Source organism: Pholcus phalangioides, unplaced genomic scaffold (genome assembly GCF_987345545.1).
Source record: "Pholcus phalangioides strain wild (caught in Gottingen) unplaced genomic scaffold, Ppha-v1.0 ptg000011l_1, whole genome shotgun sequence".
Classification (NCBI taxonomy): Eukaryota; Metazoa; Arthropoda; class Arachnida; order Araneae; family Pholcidae; genus Pholcus; species Pholcus phalangioides.
The window spans coordinates 26,666,917-26,687,212 of NW_028301604.1; the positions used below are offsets into that span (position 1 = coordinate 26,666,917).

At 36.9% G+C, this 20,296-nt stretch overlaps 1 protein-coding gene across 2 annotated transcripts in view; it reads left to right on the plus strand.

Annotated features, from left to right (window-relative positions):
• The first annotated feature begins 9,076 nt into the window (after positions 1–9,076).
• LOC149080286 (protein phosphatase 1 regulatory subunit 12B-like) overlaps positions 9,077–20,296 on the plus strand; it is a 423,274-nt gene continuing 412,054 nt past the window's right edge. For both annotated transcript variants that reach the window (XM_089239417.1, XM_089239418.1), the window contains exon 1: positions 9,077–9,734. In XM_089239417.1, the coding sequence (XP_089095543.1) occupies positions 9,483–9,734 (252 nt within the window). In that variant the 5' untranslated portion in view covers positions 9,077–9,482. The remainder of the gene's footprint in view (positions 9,735–20,296) is intronic.

Below are 20,296 nucleotides of genomic sequence, written 5' to 3' on the forward strand. Positions count from 1 at the left end.
ACCTCTGATTGGCCCGGAGGGACCAGTTGACCAATGGTGACGCTTGGTACTGGATCTGCTGGAACTGGGATTGTTTCTACAGGTATCGATGATTTCATCCTTTTTGGGACAGACTAAATCTGCAGGCATGGGTTCTGCTGTTTCCATTGGTTGGTCTGCGATTACCTCGGAAATTTTATTTTCCGGATTTTCAGCTGTCTCGAGATGACCTGAAAAGAGAAAATTGAGAACAGTCCGTACCCTGGGGGGGATTTCAGCTATCTTTTCTGTTGACTGAGACCTGCAAAGAGAGGAAGTGCCATGAGTGGAATTTCGAGATTACTTTAGCTCCGGGATGAGTGGCCATCATGTGTCCTTCATTCTACGTAGAATCCAGGCTTTACCAAATGCATTTGTGGGATCAGCAGAGTAGCTGGTCAGGATCTGAACAAAGGCTTGACCATTTGGACAGGCACACGTTGAGACGTCCTGTAATGATGGTTCTGCCATGATTGCATCAAGAAGCGGCATTTGAAGTTAGTGAAACCGCTTCTTCAGTGATGAACTTAGCTTGTGCAAAAACTTTGATCAATTGCATCGAAGCTGGCAGCAAGAAGATCCCAGTCGAAGGCATTGACTACAAGCAATTTATGGTGGAGGTAGCAGTAACCCTCTCTCCAAGGGCGTAGCGAGGGGGGTGGACCTGGGGGGTCTGCCCCCCCCCCGAATTGGGGATCAGCCCCTAAATGTGAGAAAATGGCCGGTTAAAGGGAAAAAGATGGCTAAATCTATTGTTCTATCAATTTGGTCCCCCCCACGAACGAAATTTCTGGCTACGCCCCTGCATCTTTCGCACACGAGTAAATCATTCTGCGCAAAAAACCAAAAAGTAAGTCTAAAAAACAATTTAAAAACCACGGAACCTAGAACTACTCATCAGGGCCACAAAAATCTAAAAATGAACTTTAAAAATCTTCAAAAGCCAATTAAAAACAATATAATAAAAATCACAGAAGAGTGCCCATTTACTGTATTCACTGTTACTCCAATCAATCAGGGACGACCACCTCCCGGAAGACAAGATATTAAACTAGAAAAGCGTAACGCAAGACCCAGTGATGCACTAACTGTTTTAGCAAATTTTTTCATCAATTTGCCGTACTTAAAAGGGTATAATAAAAGAATTTTATTTCTTTTGTATTCCAACCAATCAAACAGACCACTGTTTAATTAAAATATCTTGAGGTCTGCCATATTTTGTTCTTTCCGGTTGGGTACCAGCACATAATTACGTATAATCTCAGCAAGTCTCGGATTGGATGAGTTTTTAATTGTTTCAAACTGGTTCCTTGAAAGTTTTTTTACATGTTCAAAAAGAAGGTATATCCATTAATAAATCATTTCTCAAATCTTCGTTTCTCATAAAAAAAACCACTTTGCTCTAGTTATTTTTCTAAAACTCTTGTTTTCGAAAATTTGTAAGGTCTTAATATTAACCTTAGTTGCATAAGACCATACAGGGGCTGCATATGAAATCTTTGGTCTGATCACAGAGTTATACGGAATCATTTTGTTATGCAAGGAAAGTTTACTTCCAGGGAAGCAAATTCTATTTAAGCATCCAAGGCTTTTGTAGCTTGCGCTTTGACGTATTCAACATGAGCCTTAAAATTTAATTTTCTGTCCATTATTAATCCAAGGTACTTGGTTTGAGATTTAGGTTTAAGCTAAATATTTCCTATTTTCAACTGTTGACTTGGGCCCTCAAGTGGATTTTTCCGTCTATGGAACCACATAAATTTACATTTGTCAAAATTCAATGCAATATCTGAGTCTTTACAATACTGTTCAAATTCCTCTACAGTTTCCTGTAAATCCTCAAGGGCTTTTTCATAATTTTTATCCATGGTCAACAAAAGCGTATCATCTGCGTATGTAAATAAAATATTATACCTCTCTGGGGGGGGGGGCAAGCAAATCATTTATGTATAGTATACAGGTTAGGGCCAATACACCTTCCTGGGGGAACTGAGGCCCTAATCTCCCTTGGTGAGGTGATTGGAACGCGAGAAATTTCTGCCGAGTCCTGCCCTCAGGGGGATTACAGAGGCTTACGAAAGGCCTGGCAAGCTGAAGTTCAATGGGAAAAATCCCAAAGGCCAAAGTCAAGTCCGGGATAAAATCCGCTATGAGTTTAACACATTTTTGCAGGTGAAATTTTATACGTTAAGAATGAGTTCGCTGGTTCGGAACCGTGAAATTTGGAATAAGTGGACGACATGAAAATGCCACCACATCCTCAGATGGTTAGTCTTGTTATGAAGAAGATATTCGCATGTGAAGAAAGCCGGAGAGAGACTGGTCCTCTGCTATTAGTCCAAGTTCGGCGAGCCTTGGGATTGGCTGGATTCCTCTACAGCGTAGGATTACCTGGAAATAGAAAAGATCGGAAAGATCCTAGGTGATTGAGAAGTAAAGTTAGAAAAATAATGTAAATGTTAGTTAAAATGAAAAATAAATGGTTTTTTTGAAGATTTTTTGATTTTTTGAAAGGGATACTGGTAAAATAGAGAAGAGAGAGAGGTAATCTCTCTCTCTCTCTCTATATATATATATATATATCGTCGAAACCTAGGCCTCTTGCCTATATATATATAGGCAAGAGGCCTAGGTTTCGTCTGTCACCCGTCTCGAGCGAAGGAACTCAGCTTGCTTGGTGGTCTCGACTTGGTAAATTGACTTAGAGAAATACCGTCCATCAGATTTTCGGTCGCAATGATGCCGATGATGGAATTCAGGTCTTCAATGGTCTTTTTCAGCAAAACTGAGTTGTCCCTGGTTCGAGAGTCAGATGTCTTCGGCGAGACGGGAGTTGGTTCTTTTTAGGCGGGGCCTTGAACGGAAGAGGTCCCGTTGACTTTATGCCGGGAGGGTCCGTCGGGCAAGCCGCTGAAAGAGTCTTTTATGGCCTGGAGAAAAAGTTCAAATTTTTTAGTCACTTCTTTCGAAAGCCAAGATTTGGAGAGATTTTCTTGTTGCTTCTGGTGATAGTTTTGGTTGAAATTGTGGTAGTGACCTCCAGAACATTGGTCTTGGTTTTTTTCTATGAAGAATGCCTAGAAAAATTGGATACTTTTGAAGTTAGTTGGAACATAGAGGCCCGGAACATAGAACGCACGTCGGCTTGTCGGTTCCCGGCACCTTGCTGCATTTTCCCGGCTCGTGTAATGCCGTGCATTTGATACATCTGTAAGGTTGCGTTCAGGTTGATGCAAAGTGCGAGAAACCAAGGCACCGATGGCATTGATATGCGTGAAAGTCCCAGATGAACCTTTTTTAGCTGATACCTCTAGATGGTGAAGGGAGGTAAGCTGAAGAATGTTCCTATTAACTATAGTTTTTGGGAGCGTTATTTTCCAAACACAAGATTTGAGTGGGTTTGCTTTCTTAAACAGCTTTTTAATGTTTTTTTCTATGGTAAAGCCCAAGGTTTTAAGGGCAGTTCTGATGTCATTTATCGGTGTGCGTCTCCCTAGGCCCCTCAGATGGACGGAGAAGAAATCTGATCTTTTTTCTTTTCGGCTTCGGTGTGAGCCCTGGTTTGTCTAGATAGTCCTTCGCTGTGTGAAAGTCAGCTTCTGATTGAAAACAAATTTCAATCTGGCGATCAGAAATCGATGCCTTGTAGGAGTCAGAGCATATTCTAGATAAGTGAATGTCCGTCTGAAACCATTTACCATGAATGGCGATGGGAAATGACCGATTTTCCATCGATCCCTCTGATTGGCCGAGAGCAGGCGCTTCACCAATGGGAGATGTTGTTGTATTTGGAGATTGAATCTTGTGCAGAATCCTCGGTTTCCATTGGCTGCATCTGTAATTGAGCTTGAGTTTCCGATATTAGTGTTATCGGGCTCGTATCTGGAATTACCTCGGATATTAAATCCGGATTTTGAGACCTGCAAAGAGAAAAGGCTGCTTAGATCCCGGTCGGATCCGGCAAAGCCGGATTTCAGCTTCAGACGGGTTTCCGTAGAGCAGACAGGTTGAACCCTCCATGTCTATCAGCTTGGCCACCAGGTCCCGACCGTACTTCGACGAAAGGTGATCCGACATAATTTCGATGAATTGTCGTTCAATCTCGCAGTTGATCCAGAGTTGTTTATCTCCCTCGTGAAGACAGATGAGATTGATAGCCTGGGCTTGGAGATGGGGGTCAGCAGCAGGCTTGTCCCTGGAAAGATTTTTGACCAAACGCCGAGATGTCTCGATTTGGCTGATGGCTTAATGTGCTTGGAATGCGGAATGCGAAACCCGTAAGTGATGTGCGGAAAACGTTTACGAAATCAACCCATCGTGCGTGAGTACCTTAATGCTGAATTGCCTGAATGGATAAGCTTCCGAAGATGACGTTCCTCTTCTGCCATGTCCCCCACAATCACCGGACTTAACGCCGTGCCACTTTTTCTTGTGGGGCTCTGTCAAAGATCTTGTGTTCGTACCCTTTTGCCGCATGATTTAGCAGAACTGCATTATTGAATTGCTGTATGCCGTGTGTGCAAGGTTTCACACATCGAACACTTGTATGGTCTGTAAATAAACTTGAATTGTTTCTGTATTCAGTGCGGGGCTCCCCTCCGCTTCACTCGTCATAGCTTTTCCATTATAGCATTCCGAAACCCCGGAGGGAATTATGAATCACCCTGTATTAATTTACAAGTAATGGTTTTTAACTTGTATTTCAAATCGGATCAAATTTATTCATCACACGTATACACAAAAATTACAAAAGAAAAAATTGGAGTCATATTTATGATCTAGAGCAGTGTTTCTCAAATTGGGCCCCCTGGTGGGCGATGGAATGGTCCAGGGGGAGATAGAAGATACACATATAACATAGGATCCTATATGTTCGCTTGAGTCGGGGGCCGATGAGAGAAAAAAATTTCTGAAGAAGGGGACGATGTGTGAAACAAAAAGTTTGGAAAACTATGATCTTGTATTATGGTTTCCTAGAGGCAGATGATTGAAAAAATTATATTATAATTAAGGAAATCATAATACAAATAAAAAAAAAACAACATAAAGAAAAACAAATTGATGTAGGGTCAAGCAGGGTAATATTGGAAACAACACAACTGCGAGTAATTTGGTGGCTTTTATTGAAATCTAACAAACTGGGTTAAATTCGGGGGGTACTGTTGGCAGCCCAGAGCCAATTCTCGCTTCTTTGATAGAAGTTTGAATGGATGAGAGGGGACAGTTGGCCCCCTGTCGATAGGAGCGTCTAGGTTAGAGAGCAATGTAGGCATGAGTAGTGCTTTCAATGACTTTTTCTCGTCGGTTTTTAATGGAGATAATGATATTCAATGTACTTTTTGAATGTATGAATTCAATTTCTTTGAAATATATGACATCCATATTCGTTATGGGCATCTTTTTCTCAGCCACCTCGTTGGGCATTTTGCCTGTTGCGGCGTTGTATTTGTATAAGTTGATTGGGCCTAGATAACAGTTGATAGTTAACAACAAACAAAATTCTGTTGCACGTTTCTTTTGTTTTTCAAGTTTTGCTTCCCACCTGCTGCTGCAAAAAGAGAGGTAAGGGTCAAATTACTGTTATATGATTAGTACATAGTCACAATTTCATGCAGTGTTGATTTTTTTCGTCTTAAGTCTTTCTGGTGACCCATCTATCCTGTTTTCAATTACTCCGAAATTTTGAGAGCGTGGGGTAATTGAGAACACAGTTTTATTTACTTCTTATTTACATTATTCTTACTATTTGATATTACTTTACTTTATTTTACTACTTATTAATTTACTTGTTATCTACAGTTTCACTGTTGTTTATTTACTTGAAATTTAATTGTTGTAAGAGTCTTTGATGTTATTCGATCTGAAGTTGAAATACTATGTTTTCTCTTTGTGTTAGAAGAAATAAACTGCCACGAAACTACAAGAAAAAGACGCTTGGTCCCTTGAAGACCAAAACAATGTAGTATTTGATGTGATGAACAGAAATATTACTTACCGTGAGGCACAGGAACATTACGGTGTGCCCATCAAAAGTATATACAACAAAATCAAGTGAGGGAAGATGACATTGATAAAATGGAAGCAGGTCGCCCAACTGAACTTTCAGCAGCAGTGGAGTTTGGCTAAATGCCTCATTGCTTGATGCAAGATAGGATTCCTATGTGCATGACCCCCACAAGGGCGGGGCTGCAGGGCCCTGGACAATTCTCATAATTTTTTGGCTTTTTCACGCTATAAATTAACTATAGACGGGCCCGTGAAAAGTCTGGCCGGGGGGTAGGGCAGCAAAAGATCCCAGCCTAGGGGCCCTGCTCAAGGAGGGCCATGCCCATGTAATAAAGTGGAATTGAAACACTTGTTCAGAAGTACGTAACTGAAAATAATTTAGGAACTAGGTTCCGTGACGGGCTACCGGGGGATCATTGGTACAGTGGATTCATGCTACGGCATCCAAAGTTGGCGTTGAAGAAGCCTGAACACGTACAGAAATGTAGAAAAACTCCTAGAGACCCTGAAATGCATGTTTATAATGAAAATTTTGGGGTAATTGGAAAAAGCGGGGGTAATTGAAAACAGGCTTAGGTGGCTTTAAATCAACTTACTAACTTTGGTTACCTTGTAATAGTAGTTTCTAAACAAGTACAGAAAATGTATAATCCTTGAAAGGAAGCAAATTTTCTTTTCTAGCGGATTAACTACGTGTTACGTTCGAACTAACCAAAAACAGTTTCCAATTACCCCGCCTGACCCTATTAATATTGATGCATTGAGTAATGTATTAATTATTTAAAATTATTAATTTACACTAATAGAATAAAAAATACAGAATAAAAAAACACACAAAACACAAAAAAATCAAAATTATCAGTGTATGATAAAAAATGAACAAAACATAAAAAAAATAATGATAAATTATTTTAAGAAAAACACACACATACAAGAGCAAATTTTTCTGAATTAAAAATTATGCACAATTATAAAGTGGCAATTAGAGCTATGGTGGATAAGTTCTTGCTCCTCCTAAAATACCAACATCTACGATATAAAACAATCACCATATTCAATTTTAATTGATGAAATGTTTTTGATATATCAACATATTGTGTATCTATCTGATATATATCTTTGTCAGATTCACGATAAAGATCTATGTATTTCAAACTATATTAAAATAAGTTATTGTTCCAAGTTGTTGTCCTTCAAAGAACATGGAATCAAATGAATATTCAACTAAAAAATTAAAAACTTATTCAATTAATGTCATAAATAATTTGTACCATGTAGGACGAAATTGTCCTATATCGTAGTTATGACAGTACAGCGTAGTCCGCTCTCTTTCACAGTAGGCTCACCATATTTGTTCGGGAAAAATACGGGAAATTAGGCTTCGAATTAAGGCGCGCACAAACAGTACCTCCTAGAGATCGAAGGCCTCTGCAGAGTTTGCCATAAACGTCATTCATACTACCTAGCAAGTTTGCCACATTTTGAAACACAGCATCCTATTTCGTTTCTTCTTATTTTGGCGTAGAATCTTCCTGATTGGCTCACAAATACCGCATAGTGATTGAATGTGGGACATAGAACTCGCCAATTCTGAGCCCGATCATTTCTTTTCCTCACAACGATGATACTGGCACTAGCAGGGAATTTTTTCGCCTGAATATTGTGAGGGAAAATGGACTACTTACTGATGTCACAAGCAGACTGCGGAGGTCTTCTATCTCTAGGAGGTGCTGGTACAAAGCTGGTTAAAGAGTCCTTTTGAACCAGCTTTGGCTTATCGAGCGAGCGATCCAGCATTGCAAGATACGCTCGCTAACCATACATTATCGAGCGTATCTTGCAATGAAAGCATTCGCTATTGGTTGTTCGGTAATTTGTACAGTGTTGTGAACGATTCTTGAGCTGATTGAACTGAACCTACTCCGGAATCGGTTTTTCAACGAACACAAAAAAAAGAAAGAAACACAAAGAAAGTTTGTGTACCCACGAGCAGATTAGAACATTGAACCGCTGCAGTGGTTGTAACACAGTTAGAACCGCTGCAGGGGGTCGTACGTTGCAAGATCGGATCCCTAATGTATACGCGCCTATACGAGAAAATACGGGACATCGCCAATTATTGCCAAAATGATGCAAAAATTAAGTGAAGTCGCCAACTCGTGCTAAAACCACGGAAAAATCGCCAATCGCGGGAAACGAAAAATCACTTCAAATTACAGTGAATAAAAATAAAAAACCATACAAGATGTGAGATGAATATCCATACATGTAGTCCTAATTGTCGTAATCGCAATATAATTTCTGAGTTGGGAAGATAGTTTTATTCATTGATTTGATGAATATAAAGCGAAGAATAAAACAGGCGGAGATAGACTTGAAAGTCTGGGGGGACACGATGATTGTTGGGGGGGGGGGGAAGCACGATGATGATGTAAATTCATACATACGCAAGTACATTATATCAGTCGGCTTTACCTTCGACGCTGGGGCATTGCCCCCCCCCATGACCCCACCCCCCGTATCTCCGCTCATGGAATAAAAAGTCAAGTTGGCTTAGGGGCCATTCAAGTATTACGTAAGCAGATTTTCAGCCATTTTTGACCCCCTTGTCAGCAGAAGTCAGCAAAACACTGACCCCCCCCCTCCCCCCATCAGCGAAATTTCGTCAGCAGCTTAGAATATTTCATATCTTCAAAAAAGGGGTGGTTGATGACGTAAGCAACCTTCAAACCCCCCTCTTCCCCCTTGTCATCAAAAGTCAGCAAATCCGAAACCCCTCCCCCTGACCGATGCTGACGTAATACTTGAATGACCCCTTATGTGAAAATACGGGAAAAACAGAGACAATTTTGGAAAAAAGTCGGAACAAGCAGAAAAACAAAAAATCCGGGACTGTCCCGGCAAATACGGGACGTATGGTTACTTTACTCCATAGGCACCTTCTGTTGACGTCATGACTTAATGTCTCAAGTCTCAACCTGACGTCATGACGTTGGCTGACACTTGATAATGTATTGTTACTGTAATTTTTTATAATGACAGATGTCTCTTTATGCAAGTGTATGATGAGTAAATATTTTACGTTTCCACTCTGTGATTTTCCAATTTTTCCCTATATTATACCCTCACTAAGAGAGAGAATATTCGAAACTTTTTTTTTCTCTAAATAAGAAACGTACGAAATGGCATCAGGGGTTGAGTTCTAAAATTAAAATACTTTAGGGTAAGGATTTTTAGTTTAGGAAAGTAAATTTCGAACTTTAAAAACGTTTTTTTTTTTTTTTTTACACGTTTGAATTGAGGGTTGATAATCGGTGAAGCTTCAGCATTCGCTGTTGTGAATATCAGTTTCTCAACTATGTTTAACATTGTGGATTGTTGATTCCATTGCGGGAGAATATATTAAATCACAAATAGGGTGTTGTTCTGTGTTTTGAAGCGTATGTAGGAAGTACTTGATGCCTATCGAAACTAGATCCAATAGCGCTCTCTTCCGTAGAGCCGAACAGCTGAAAAGATGGGAAGAATCCGAGACCAACCAAGTCTCGGCAGAAATACCGCCTAATAAAAAATGCAAAATTAAATTCAGTGATGGATGTATATTCTTAGCAGCATGTGCAGCCGGCGACACTGAAGAAGTCCAAAGATTACTTGAACTTGGCGCTGATATAAATACCGCTAATGTTGATGGATTAACTGCACTACATCAGGTATTGCTTTTTGATTTACATTTAAGATAGGAGCAATCCCGTGTCTATATGGGTCATTCCCAAAAAAGTGTACAAACTGTTTCCGAGACTCTATTTTTTTTACAAAATTTCAGGGCACTCTGATGGTAATTTTAATTTTTTTCTAGTTCTTCATTTAATTCTCTGTCATTCAGTATTTAATTTGTTTCAGATGGTATCTAATTTTTTTTTAAATCATTGTTTGTAGCAAAACGTCGAAATCTGGCTGTCCCAGCTTCAAAAAAGTGTTAAACTGAGACGTGGTGCAAACCTGGAATTTTTTTTCAGAAAAATTGGAATCACATTTTATATATGTGCCATAGAGGAATAAAATTTTTAAAAATTTTTTCTTATGAAAACTATTTTTTTTTTGTTTATGTCCCAAAGTTTTCCCTATTTTAAAATGTCCACTCTGTTATGGTCATTTGGGAAATATATTTTTATACCAGATGGAATCTGAACACTTTTGAGCTCATTGAAAGGTTTACTTTTAAGGCTTGATCAACAATTTTGGATTTGACTTGCAAAATGATTTAATGTTCATTTTATGTCTTTAGTACCAAATTTTTCTGTCGGATGTCTTATCATAAATAATTAAGATTTTTTTTTCTCATCTATATCAGCATCTAGTGATAGCACATGGAGATATGCTTCAAAATATAAAAGTTTTCACAAATCATTTAAATTTACAATGGAAAAATAATTTAGCCTAATTTGTCCACTGTTACATCTTCCAAAAACTCAACCAACGCAACAGAATAGCGTTGGTTTTGAAGTTTTAAGTTATCTATTCAGTTTAAACCCTTTAACACATTCTCCCCCATCTCATATTTTTTCAGTTAAATACAAAAATTAAGTAGTACAGATCATCAAAATCACTGCCAGGCTCAAATCCAGAGAGATTTGGCATAAAGGGCATTTCAGTATGAATAAAGGTCGTTATATTACAATATGGCAATACATTCTGTATTTTAAGGGACAGAACAATTGTTTCCCTATATTATTTTTGTTTCCTGGCTCTATCCCCCCCCCCCCCCAAGTCACACTGGATATACTCTATCACTAATGTGAGACATAAATGCGAGATCTATACCAACATCAAATTACCATTCAATTTCAACAAAAAATTTTGAAGTAAAAAAAAGTTGGAAATAGGGAAACACACACACACATGCTTATGTTGGCAACTCAGTAATTTAAAATATAAATTGAGATTAATCCAAACATCTGAAACCATAGTTGATGATATCACGTGTAGCAGAGTCTAAATCCTGTATGTATGGCAAATATTTGAATTGTCATGACAAGATGGTATCTATGAATGAAATTTCTAAATCGCTGGATGAGAATAGCACTGTACAGTGTGAAGAATGGCAGCGCAAACAAGGAAAAGTGGAAAAGAATGGTAAAATGATAGACGTTACAAAAATAACAAAAGAGCAGAGATTGTGGAATCTAACAGACTTAATGTTTTCCAAAAAGAAATGAAATTGTTCAACAAACGCATTTTTAACATCCAACACCAATATAGAGTTTACCAAATATGCATTAGAAACATACAAAAACATGAAGCTGTTCTTCATGTGTGTTGCAATGAAAATTATAATTGCAAATTATCTGAAGTGCAAAGTCATTTCGGTGGGTCAAGAAATCAAGTATGTCTTCATACCTGTGTGCTTTATGTTGCGGAATGTGAGAAGCCAATTTCGTTCTGCTCAGTGTCACCGAATTAGGAGCATGGACCTTCATCTATTTGGGCTCATTTGGAACAGATTTTGAAAGTGATGAAAGAAGAATATGAAATAAATGTGGTCTTTTTTTTTCTGATGGACGTTGTACTCAGTACAAACAAAAGAAAAATTTTTACTTATTGGACAAATGTCTCAAAATATTTCAAGTGGTGTACTTGGAATTTTTTCGAAGCAAACCATGGAAAAAGAGCAGTTGATGGTGTGTGATATATTGAAAAGAACAGCTGATAGCATATAGGAATGACATATTGGATGCTACTCAGCTTTTCACAATTCTCAAAGATGCTACCAATGTAAAATTGTATGAAATCAAAAATGAAGAAATAAAAGGTATAAAAATTTTTTTCCCAAATATACCTGTGCTGAAAGGCACTATGGCAGTCCACTAAATAGTAGCAACAACGAACTAGAACCCCTTCTGCCACCTAATCAAATAAAACTTAAAATTCTTCGATCAAAATCAGCAACCAGATTTTGATTAATGTACAGAATGGAAAAAAACCATGATATTATGTTAGTTAATATTTATAAGCAATAATATTAGTTAAATTATTAGTTTTGTCTTGAGATTTTAACAGTTGTTATTTGTGCGTGGTAAAAGAACGTTAGTGAAACTTGCAAAGTATAGTCATCTTAGACTCTCTGTGATTGGAATTGAAAACAATATGAAACCGAAGGACGGTGACACTTTGCAAGTTTTACTAATGTTAATTTACCACACACAAATAACTTAAAATTTTGAGGCAAACTTAATAATTTAACTAATATTATTGTTTATAAAATGTTAACTGATATCATATCGTATTGCTTTTTTCATTCATTTTTAGGGTGTAAAATAAAGAGATTTGTCCCGGGCCCCGTGCTAAAGCCCTACCCATTTAGAGGTCGGTCATAGTGCTATCTTAAACCATTGAGCGTAGATGCTTGATTTAATACTCAGGAGATCCCCAAAGCAGAATGTGCCAAAGTCTGCGACGCACATTGCAGAACAATAACAGCGACTGCAGAACAATTAAGAAGAATTTTAAGAAAAACTGCAAAAAACACTATTACATGAATGGGGATTTTTACTGCAGAACATTTCTAGTTAGCTGAGGGCTTGTCGCAGAACAGTGCTAAATATTCTGCTTTGGGGCAGGAGGTATTCAGATGAACACCCTATGATTCAATGATTAGCATCATGATTATTTCAGTTAGAGCCATATGTCAGAGTTCTTGTACGGGTGCTTTTCTTCTGGTGATGGTTATAATCAAAGTTCTCAATTCGTAAATATGACCTCATGAATCCTAACCATGAGTTCGACCAGACACGGTGCAGAGACGCATGGCCCACATCCTGCAGTAGGGCCCTTTGGTGGGCTCTCAGGTCAGACTTCATGGCCCCCTCTCTACTATTAATTTGTAGTGTGGAAAACAAAAATAGAATTGCATCTGACAGGGTTGTTTGGTTTAAACCTTGGTTTTAAAACCTTTGGTTTTTTTCAAAAAATCAGATAAAAGTTGCCTAAATATAATTTTTTTCCTTGAAAAATATCACATTTGTTCATTATTAGCCAAAATGTTTCATTTTTACCACATTTTATATCATTGGGGTACATTCTGATGGTATATCTTTAAATGACATAAGATTTTATGAGTGGTTTTTTTCAAAAAGTCTCATAAAAGTGGCCAGAATATGTATATATTTTTCATATGAAGTATCTTAGTCATTTAAAGTTATATATAAAAGCCAAAATTTCTCATTCCTGCAACATTTTCTAACTTTTGGCTACATTCTGATGCTCTCTCTATCTTAAGCAAATTCATGAATAAGGATTGCATCACACATCTAAATGTAGTGGTGTATTATCTCACAGGGTTTCTTTTTCCCTTCACAAAGAAGCAGCAACAGTAGTGACACCATCATGCTAGGGGCAGGTGGTCCTATAATCCAATAAAGACACCAGCTGTCCTTCAAGGACAAAGACTAGTGTACTAGTTGTTACATTACTTCTCATACATTTTCATTTTCTTTCCCATAAGAAGTAGCACATCTCCTACTGTATATCTCCCAGTCTTAATATTCAATAGTTGTTTTTTTTATACTTTCACACACACACTGTTAAGCCCAATTAATCAAGGTTCTACCATATAGTAGTAACAGATTTATGAAAAATAATCAGCTATATACAGGGTGATTATAATTAAAGTTTTGATTCCAAAACTATACAATAAGTACTAATCGGAATGACTTGAAAATTTGCATGAAATACTCCTGAAGCAATGGACGTTTCTTTCGCAAAAGAAAAAAGTGCAAAATGTGCAAGTACATGATGCTGTACTTGGCCAGCAGTATAATCTATTTTGTGCAACCACATCATTTCGGCACTTTCACAGTATCAGTGTGTGTGGATAGAACTTCTATCAAGATGCACATTGCAATACCAGCAAAGCAGCTGCTGAAGACCCATTTTGACAGGATGCACCTTAACCCTTGCAACTTCTGGCTGTGGGGGTACCTCAAAATGTTATAAACAGTGGTCAGATTGCAAACTTTGGTGAATTGCAATCTCCAGCACATTCCCTATATGTTAGAAGTTCCTCATTCCTCAGGAATACGAACGGGGGAAAGGGGGGCGCGTTTGGTTCAATAAAGCTTAATTGCAAGCACATCCACATTATGACCATGACATACTCCGATTCTGTTGTTGAACAAGAATTTTTGTGCTTTCAACCTCATAGCCAGAACACGCGGTGGACAACATATTTAACATTTTTTTAGTAAGTCGTTATTTGTTCAATTACTGCATTTTTTTTGTGATGTTTCAGTGAATTATGGAGTCGTGCAATGCTATAATTATGTTATAATTTTTCCATGACTGGCTATCGTTTCCATTCTGCAAGCAAATTTCCCACATGTTGGACGATGTCATTAATTTTACATTTTTAAGTATTTTTTCCCCTTTATCAAATAAAATTGAATTTTTTCAGAAATATTCATGACAATTTTCAAGTCATTCTGACAATCGCTCTTTTTTTGCAGTGTTTTGAAATCAGAACCTTAGTTATAATCACCCTGTATATCGTAAATCATTGCTAATTAATCTGCATTATTTATGCTTCATTAAATGCATTATATTCACCTAATTTTTATTACTTTTTGCAAAATAGCTTCGTAATTAAGTATACTGAAAGTAACTGGAGAAAAACCTTTATATATTATATGATTAATAATAACATTAAAAGAGTTTTCAAACACACAGTAATCCATTGAGTTGAGCAAAAAATAATTAAATGGCAAAAGTTGGTTTTTGTTAAAATGTAATAAATATTTATTGATTAATTAGCATGGGAATAGTGTTAATTACATTAATAAACATTTTATTTTTGTTAATTATTGGAAGTTTGAATGATTTTTCAGAAATTTCATTGTTTTTAATGTTAATACTATTTAAAACAAAAAAACCGTTTTTTTTTACCAACCCTGGCATCTGATGAGAATTATCTCTGGGAGTCCTGCCAGACCCATTCCCTTTGCAGGAGACCTCTGTTGAATAGGAGCTTCTACAATAAGATCTGGACAATGATTTATAATAATAAATATGTAAATTAAGAGACGCTGCCTAGGCGCTCTTTCATTTTACCCTGGGAACTATGATGTTGTTGGGACGGCAGTAGGGATACATTTTTTTTGGATTAAATGTATTAAAATTTGTTTGAGTTCTGTAGAACCTCATTATCATTTTTTTCATAGACCTGCATTATAAGTATCAAGTAAGAAACTTTATCCTGGTATAGGGAACAGATATGCAAAAATGGGCAGACAGAACAGTCCGGAGCCGAAGAGCACCACACTATGCAACATTTACCTTGCATTCCCCGGTTTTTTATCAATTTTACCCCAGTGATCATCGAATGGACGACAATAATGAATGGAACAAGACTTTAGTTAAACTATAAACATTTATTCTATTAACTATTAGTATAACTTTAACAAACAATTATCACAATTAGCCCTTTCTCTCAGACATCACAATGAGACAATGAAATGGAACGCTCTCACCACTATGTCCAGGTATTCGCGTATTAATTCACATCGTCCACAGGACAGTCCAAGATTTCTCAGTGAATCAGTGGCCTTCTCTACATCATGGCAGGAGACACCCCGACACCAGGTTCAGACAATCATGCGTTGAGGCTACAGGTCAGCCACTGCGTATGAAACTGGAGGCGGACGTCCAAGGGTAGCCGGTCTGGCCACTAATCAATCCGTAGACGACGGGAACACGACTAGGTTGGACTGTCACATGAAGTCAAGCTATGAGACGGGTGAGGTGCCAAAGGCACACCTTCCCAAATTTAACACATTGTTTTAGCTGAGAGACGATCTGGCTCACACCTCAACTGGGCGTGACGCCTGACTGATGAAGACAAGTTAGTTGGAAGAAGTAGTTGTTCGTGCAGATCTGTCTGGTTTTTACAATACAGGAGCATTCCCACAATGCTTCATGAAAGAACCAATCACAAGGTCGAAGGTGCGGTATTGAGCTTGCGTCCAATTTACATAACTTCATGAGAGAAAAGGAAATATAGTAAGAAATATAACACAGAATCTGGCAACCAAATATAAGACGGCGGCCGATCAGCAGACACACGATCCTGCAGATCGATCCAGGAAACAAAAAGGTAAAACAAACTAAAATCTATTAAAAATGACACGGATAAGGACGATTTCCGCTGGGGCCTAAATGGTAACGTTACAACTAAATATTCTTCTATTATGGTGTTGGATGGGAGAGGCATTTGTCAGAAGATGAACAAGGAATCCAAACTTATGCTGGGGGGGGGGGATTCAACTAAAGAAAGAAAATTCAATTGGGAAAATGTCAGGCCATTTTATAAGAGATTTAAACTGGTGGGGCACTAGAAAAAAAGGGCATTCGCGAAGCGGAGTAAGCTCCAGTATGTTCATACAAATGACGTAACAGGCAAAAATTTCAAATTTTATTAAAATTTATAATTAATAAAAGTATTAACTAATAAAATTATTAAACTCATTGATTAATTATAACTCTCTCTGTTAATGCATAACATATGCAAAACGGAAGGCGGCAATGTACAAACTTGAAAAAAAACATAAGAAATCTATCGGAAGTTTACAGAACAAGCTGCAATCAAAAACTATGCACAATGGGGATAATGACACATTTGCATTGATTCAAAACAATATAAAAACATGTGAGGTAGAAAATTATTTCATGTACAAAAGGATGCAAGGTGAAATTGTATAGCACATGCAGAAAAATTATAACGTTTTTAAAAAAAAGAGATTCCTCTCTTTATCGGAAACAACTAGAAACCAGACAAACAACAAGAATTAATTTTAATGATTATTTGGATGACCATACGTCTCGTATTTTCCGGAACATTCCTGTGTTTTCACATGATTTAATAATAGACTACTAGTACACTGGAAATTTTTAAAAAAGGACTAGACAAACAACTAGCAAATAGATGGGTATTTTTTCCATCGAAATGGCCAAGAAAAAGGCCTGATCTAGTTGGAAAATAACTAAGTTGTTAACATTGTTTTATTTTCAGCAGGCACTAAAGAAATACATGCAAACACAAACTTTAGAATGGAAAATAAAAACAAGGAAAAATTCTACCTTTTTTTCCAATGTTAAAATGTAGATGTTGATTTCTGTCCTTTTTCAACGATAAGAAAATAATCCAAAAAGAATATGGCAAGAGATGAAGAACAAATATTCAATTTAAAAAAAAATCTGAACAAAAAGTAATTTTACACAAGTCCACATTTGCGAATAATAAATTCTCAACATAAAATTCCCGGTTATAATCATCTCAAACTTCATCTTACGTTATACAGCTTCTCCTAAAAAGGCGTTGACATATGGTCTTGATTAGTATTTCTTTTATGGTTTGTATTGCTCTATGGCCCTGCTTGAGAGTGGCCATTGGCTAGCTTCATCACAAAAAGATACTTTCACCAACACATTCCCCGAAGACAGATGCCATGCTCCCCTTTCCCCCACCTCTAATTTTTACAAACATTTGAGATTCAATAGTGACAGAATCACTCTTTAAGTATTGTATACTCACATAGTGGGGTTCAGTGTACACAGAAACACTCGTAAAACTATAATACAGTGGAACACTGCTTAATACAACTCTCATTTATTACTTTTACTCATTCATTATACACGTTTGGCTTCGGTCGCAGTTTATTCCTATATACATATTAAAATATTTAATTTATCAGATGCACAACATCAATCGCACAGCGTTTTCATTTAAACTGGAACCCCAAAACTTGGTAAAAGTTTCATTTCTGTCAATAGCATTTCTTTTTTTTTTTTTTGTAGGTAACAAAAGACGTCACTGAAATGAATATTTTTACGAATATTATTGCCAGAAAAGCCATCATTTTTAGTATGATTGTAAACGGATACATAAACATTCAGCAAGCTGATGACCCCTTTTAAGTGGGCTCTAAAATAGTTTGTTTATTGTAAGTTTTTGAGAACTAAGGAAATGCTGCGAGCCATAAACAAAACAATTTACATTTGTCGAAAGGCAACTATATTAAATGTACAGACCATACTACTTCACATACTACATGTTCCTTCCAAGTTTTTTTCCATTGTGTTAGTTCTTTGTTTCCCAGTGTTATTCCTGAAGCATTTGCAATCGGTCTGCTGGTGAGAAACAAGTACAATATATGAGTTCGTTCTTTCATTTCCAGTAGAGTTTCCTTTGGTTGTGGTGTCTTGGTTGGCTGTGTGGAATCAGCTTTTCTCAATTTCTGAAAAAAAAAAAGAAAAGCCCCCCCCTTTCCCTTCTCTTGAACTTAAAATGAAAATTTCGACAAAAAAAATCTGGATCTATAAAAGAGTGAAACTTGTGAAGAAATTAAATATGCCGAGTTACTTTTGAAAACGGTTACAAAAAAATATAAAAATAAATCTAAATATAAACGTGGTTTTTGCGGCCATCATTTGATGAAAATTGTTTGTTTGGGTTCGAAGACCATCGTCTGTTTGAGTTACTTCTCAATGTTTCCCCACAACTAGTGGTTGGCATAACCAAGAGAATTGATAAAACTGGATCAAAACTGGACTTTTGATCCAGTCAAAATCAATTCTGATGATGCCAACCACTAGTTGTGGGGAAACATTGAGAAGTAACTCAAACAAACGATGGTCTTTGAACCCAAACAAATAATTTTCATCAATGAACAGTATTGTTTACAGAAAATCTTACAAATTTGTTTTTAATTTTTTTTTTTTTTTTTTTTTGTCATTTGTAAAATAATCCTAAGAATCCTGAAGTGAAAATGAGAAATTAAAGTAAAGGCAAAGTCGTCATCATCATCTGATTAAATTTATGAAAAAATCATAATCTCATGACTTTTCTTTGTTTTCTTCATATTCAGATAACTTTTGAACATAATCTGAAAGTTAAATAAAAATTATGGGAGAATCATGGCTAAATAAAAACTATGCCATTATTTGGTCTCTCAAAAGTCGTATGAACGGGGTTCTCTCTCTTCCTACTGTATTTCTTTTTTCTTTTTCTTCATTCCCCTCTCTTCGGATCTGAAGATCACCCAATGTATGAATTTGAATGGTTTTGTGCTACTACACTTATGTTTATCTATCTATATTTGCTCTAAAATAGAATGTTTTAACCCTGGTATCTGATGAAAACCCGGTAACTTTAGATACTTTCTACTCCCAGGGTTATATGTAACTAAATCATTTTCATTTTAATGAGCATAAAAAAATCAATCAATCTGTTCTTCGTCTGACTTTTTATGAGAGCAACAGACCTATTCCATATTCCATAGAAGTTGGTCCCTGGAAAACTTATCTTTTCAGTTGAACTTTCCTTTTCCTTCTTGAAAAAAAAAGATCAGTCATAAAAAATCAGACTGGCAAATAGTGAAATCTTTTTGTGTTTTTTTTTTCTTTGACCCCCTTCATATTGGTAGGGTTTGAAGTTGAAACTGCTTGAGGGAAACAAGAAAAGTGCTTTGCCCCACCAGTGGTCATTTTTTATCTTCACTGGTGGGGCAAAATCTCTACCAGTTAACATGTAAAAAAAAGGCTTGGAAAATGTTGATAAAGAGAGGAAAGATCCTTCACAAAAAAAGATAAGGAACCCAACTTTTTTTCAGAGATAGGTGACACTTTTTTGGATTTCAATACTGAAAAGTATTGCATTTACCTGCTCTTATTTATCCACTCACACTTTTCCTTCAAAATTATTTTGATGTGTAAAAATCAGCAAGAGTGAAAACACTGTCATAATAAATCTGTCATAAAAAAGTGCCCTAAGCAGCTGCTTTTTCGCTTCATGCCTGGCGCCGGCCCTGCACACAACATTCTTGAGGTATCCCCAAAGCTAAAAGTTGCAAGGGTTAAGGTCAGGTGTCATTCTGTTATTTTTGAAATTGCTCTTCAGCAGCTGTTTTGCTGGTGTTGCAATGTGCATCTTGATAAAAGTTGTGCTGCCCACACAATGATGCTGTTGAAGTGCCGAAATGATGTGGGCGCACAAAAAAGATTATACCACTGCCAGAGTACAATGTCATATATCTGTACATTCTCAAGTTTTTTCTTCGCCAAACAAAATTCCATTGCTTCAGGAGCATTCATGCAAGTTTTCAAATTCTGCCTAGTGGTCCTTATTTTACAGTATTTTGGAATTGGAGCTTTAATTATAATCACCCTGCTCATAGCTGATTATTTTTCATAAATCAGTACAGTAGAATCTTGATTAACTGGGGAG